The 5080-nt window shown below is 32.0% G+C and overlaps 1 protein-coding gene across 1 annotated transcript; it reads left to right on the top strand.

The window, feature by feature from the left end:
• The first annotated feature begins 3385 nt into the window (after positions 1 to 3385).
• Positions 3386 to 4327, top strand: LOC11407346 (mitogen-activated protein kinase kinase kinase 20). The gene has a single exon (XM_003611675.3). The coding sequence runs from the start codon at positions 3386 to 3388 to the stop codon at positions 4325 to 4327; it is 942 nt and encodes a 313-aa protein (XP_003611723.1).
• The last annotated feature ends 753 nt before the right edge of the window (positions 4328 to 5080 follow it).

Genomic DNA, 5080 nt, shown 5'->3' with positions numbered 1-5080 from the left:
TGCTGACGCTATGGCGAAAAATACGAAGAGTTTACCTACCTTCTCTTCTCAATGGAGGATCTCACCACCCTGCTTTATTGCTTCTTTTCTCTCTAGAGAGGGTTCAGGACTTCCTTATTATAGGATTTTGATGTAATTCTGCCTTTTCTATTTTTGTTTCTTCCTGATGTAGACTTTGTTATGGGTTCTGGCCCTCTTCAGTTTTATTGAATTTCTTCGCTTGATAAAAAAAAAAAAATTAGATTTTCACCTATCACCTAGGTTTTCAATTTCTATTAACTAAAGCGAAAGGGGAAATATGGTTTCGTAGACTTCTTCTACTTTTGTTGAATGTGGGAACACTAAAATTTAGAAACACCATGATATATTGCCTTGACCAGTGAACAAACATCATGTCAAAGAACTAGTACTACTACTATATGCAGTGAGCCCTGTAGATATGGATGTGTTTACCTTTTGTGTTATTTCTTGTTCATTTCGTTCTTATAAATCAAAAAACATAGTGACATTGATTAGGAAAATAATCTACGTAGACACAAACACCCATTCTACACCCAAGATATAAAAAAAAATTAAAAAAAAATAGAGAAAGTGATATGATAATTGTGATACATTGATGATGATGAATTGTTCAATGAGTTGAAAATTAAAAATTGAGATGTATAAATATTGTTACTCTATTATTATTGGTTTGCACTAGCTATGGGGCTAAGTAATGACTATGCTCTGCATTCATATTAGAGTTAGAATATAACATTTTCTTCACAAAATAGTCCTGAACAAGTTATTTTGTTATTGAAACAGATGGGAAAAGATAAAGATTGGCTGGCTTGACCAAGAAGTAGGATATTTCATATCTGTTCTATGCGGTGACACAAAGCTGGAATAATTGTACGGCAAAGCTATCGGTCGTTTCACAATCAAAGATAATGTCACTGGTACGTGTTTGTTCATTGCTTTGTTTAACATTATATCTTTGTTTTGATGTTGTCATTATATTCAAACCTATTGAGTTGGGATGCACAATTCCTTTGTTAAAGTACAATGGTATGAATAAATTATATTGTCTCCTTATAAGCACAATGGTACTAGGAGTGAGGCATCTGTATTGAGATTTAATGGATCATCATGTGCTATTCTGCTACCTAACTATTAATAATTTGATATGCAACTCAAATTGGTGTAAATCCTAGCCAGTGAACATAATTTTTTTTAACCGTTGATATCAAAAAGAAATTTATATGAAAATGAGTATGTTTTATGATTGAGTACATTTATATTTAAAGCATAATCATATCTGTTTTATTACATTTATTCTTTTCTTTGTATCCTCTTATTTTTTATGTTGCTGCATTTTAGGATTTTTTTTTTATTTTTTATATCTAATTATTGATGTATTTGATCATGTTCCTTCATATGTGGAGTTCCCTGCAGATTCTTATAGTTGGTCTAATTTTATGATCATGGGCTCAAGATACAAATTTTTTACTTTTAGTAGCTGATCATAATTTTAAGATACAAATATGAGAAACTCAACAAAATCCTATGTGATTTCAGTGCTCAATCTTTCGCTTTCTTATTTTGTTTTTTTTCATTCTTTGGAGTATGTGAATCAACAAGATACTCCAGTTTAGTGTTTGGTTTGCAATAATTAAAACAAAATGTATTCTATACTAAAAAGTCTCACTTCCTATTGTCGATATTATTATCTACTTCACGCCTCTAAAATTGCATCACAACACCTATATATTATCCGGTGCATGCACGGATTCACACACTAATTTACTTAGTATCACAAACAATTTTGTTTATATCAAACTAACTAGGTATACTTCCTGATATCTCCGTGAGCTTAGCTCAGTTAGTATGAACAATGCATAATATATGCAGGGATTGGGTTCGAACTCCAAACACACCACTTCTACACATTTAAAATATATGAGCTCCGGCAACTAGGAGGTCACTTGACAAAAAAAAAATATATACTTCTCGATTTCTAGAATAAAAGCCACACTTGACACATTAATACCTTTGGCTTCCTCATTTAATCCTCACCAAGCCTTCCTCCATTAATACCTTTGGCTTAGTAATATTTGTACATATTTATTTGACACAACTACTTCAATACGCACAATGCAAGTACCTTTTATTTGTACATATTTCTAAAGAGAAAACGAAAGTACTGAGCCATTTTTCATCTAATATCATTTTTTTTTAAAACAAAATAAATATCAACCTTGAACTTAATTAAAAAATTATATAGAGCTCAATGAAGATTATTTATGCAAACAATTGTGATTTCAGAGGCTAGCATAAGAGTATTGAGCCATCCCTAAAAAAACAAGAGTATTGAGCCTTTCTATAATAAAAAATAAGTATTAAACCATAGTTAATTAAATTAAGAGCATTGAGCCTTTCTATAATAAAAAAAAGTATTGAGCCTATAGTTAATTAAATAAATATTAATTAATGATTAATTAATAGTTACAATTATGATTATCGCATCCTAAAAGAGACTATACTTCAACGGAAGCGTGTTTGAACTTGGTAGGAAATACTAGCAATCTTCAAAACATTAAGGAATATTTTATGGATAAATAGAAGTTTGAAACTTTGAAGATGGGTAAGTTATTTTGTCAAAAAAGAACAAAAGATAAAATTTCTAAGAGTCAACAAACCCATCCAACCATCCGAATCAAATATCCCCACACATAGCAAGGTAAGTTAGTTTTAAAAACCATACCAAAAATATCTAAGAAATTGTACATAATTAAGTTTCTTCCTATTTCCTATTTAAATATCATAAATATTGGATAAGGATCCTCTAAAATGAGAAAATCAATGATTATTATTTTAACAAACTCATGATTTTTATGAATTACTTATAATAATTACTTTTAATTTATTAATTAACGATTGATATAGTATGTTTATAGTGAGTTGCTAACTATATAGAAGTTGGATTCAAAGGATTATAAAACATAATGTCTGTTGCTAGCATAATATTATAATGTTATATTTATTATCACTCTCCTAAAAGAGATTAATTTAGTTAGTAAAAAAAAAAAAAAAAGATTACTTCAATATTGAAACCGTGTTCAAACGTTGCATAAATGATTGTAAAGGAATATTTGAATAAAGGATAAAAAAAGTTATTTTGTTAATTACTTAATAGTTTGTTCCACAAAAGGAGAGCAGAAACCTCCTATATGTTACCACACATACTTATCCTTAATCATCCTTCAAAAAATATTATCATTAATCTTCAATTTTTCTCTTATAAATAAGAGATTCAAAACTTGTTTTATTCGCAGCATTTAATTTCCTCCAAATTAACCTACGTAACACACCAAACCTCCTCCAAAAAACACCAAACCCTAACACGATGAATTGGGTTCGTGGTCATTCACTTGGTAGTGGAAGCTTCGCCACCGTCTATTTAGCCAAACATCCTGAAGACTCGGTTACTTTTCCGCAGCTCACCGCCGTCAAATCCAGCAATCTTCACGACTCGTACTCTCTCCAAAACGAGAAACAAATACTCGATCGTTTAGGATCATCCCCACATGTTATCAAGTGTTTTGGCCAAGACAAAACTGTTGAAAACGATGAAGAGTATTACAATATTTTTCTAGAATACGCTAGCGGTGGAACTCTCTCCGATCAACTCGAGAAACATGGTGGTAAGCTCCCGGATAACCTCGTCCGCCGTTATACGAGGTCGGTAGTTGAAGGACTCAAGTATATTCACAAAAAAGGGTTTGTTCATTGTGATTTGAAGTTGCCCAACATTCTCGTATTCGAGAACGGAAACATTAAGATTTCAGATTTCGGGCTTGCGAAAGAGACAGGTGTAGAACAAGGTGAAAAGTGGCAACCGAGAGGAACTCCGATGATTATGTCACCAGAAGCAGTGAATGATAGTGTGTATGAATCGTCAGCCGATATATGGGCTCTTGGTTGCGCCGTCGTGGAGATGATTACCGGAGAACCCGCCGCATGGAATGAATCAGATATGTTGATGTTGACGATTCGAATTGGTGTTGGAGAAGAATTGCCAAAAATTCCAGAGGAATTATCACAAGAAGGAAAAGATTTTTTAGAAAAGTGTTTCATTAAGGATCCTTTGAGAAGATGGACAGCAGATATGCTCTTCAAACATCCGTTTATCTCCGATGTTGAAACTGTTTCAGTTGTAAATGAGTTAGTTGATGAGTTGCCATTGTCTTCACCTTCTCCAAAAACTTACTTCAATATGCTCATTGTGTTTCTTCTACTCGTACGACATTGCCTCCTATTTCAAATGAATGGAGTGAATAAAAAATAAATCACTTTGGTTCATTCTTCTTTTCTATTAAGCTAGGAATAGTAGTAGATCACAGGATTCGTTGTTTTGATGCCACATGAGGCTACATTATGGATAAATTGTCCACTGTTATTCTAATGTAATCTAGAATTATCTTATTGTTTGTTTTCATCAACATATTTTTTTGTTCATTATAGTTTTTTATTTTTTGAATCCTTAATTTCCACTAGAATTCTCCATTTGTTTGTTTTTATCACATGTTATTTTTTTGTTCATTGTGGTTTTCTATTTTCTTTACTCCTTAATTTCCACGCGATGATTACGAGTGAATTCTTGAGAATCGTGGGACATTCTTAAAACAATGTCGCTTTTTCCTATCAATAACTTAAGCAATGAATTGTGGAGCGTGCTTCTACCTTATGTTCATTGACCATGTTATGAAACATGCATAACGGATAGAGTCGAGAGAAAGCTTTAAAGGTGTTGGCTACGGTAGACAACCTTAATGGGTCTCCTATCGTAGGAGACTACAATTTTTATTTTTATTTTAATTTCAAAATCGATGCCAACTATTAATTAGATTTAGAAAGAAGCTTTTGAATGGCATAGATTTGTTTGCAGCATGACCCACTAGGATGATATATTTAAAACATTAATCTTGAACTTTAAAAAAGCAAGTGAATTTGTAACGAATTTTTTTGTCATGAAGGATTAAGAAGCTTATAAATCCTACAATGTTACCCCCACCATCCTCGTGTGTTCCCTACAAGATGC

This window comes from Medicago truncatula, chromosome 5, assembly GCF_003473485.1.
Source record: "Medicago truncatula cultivar Jemalong A17 chromosome 5, MtrunA17r5.0-ANR, whole genome shotgun sequence".
Classification (NCBI taxonomy): domain Eukaryota; kingdom Viridiplantae; phylum Streptophyta; class Magnoliopsida; order Fabales; family Fabaceae; genus Medicago; species Medicago truncatula.
This window is presented reverse-complemented; position numbering and strand designations above follow the sequence as displayed.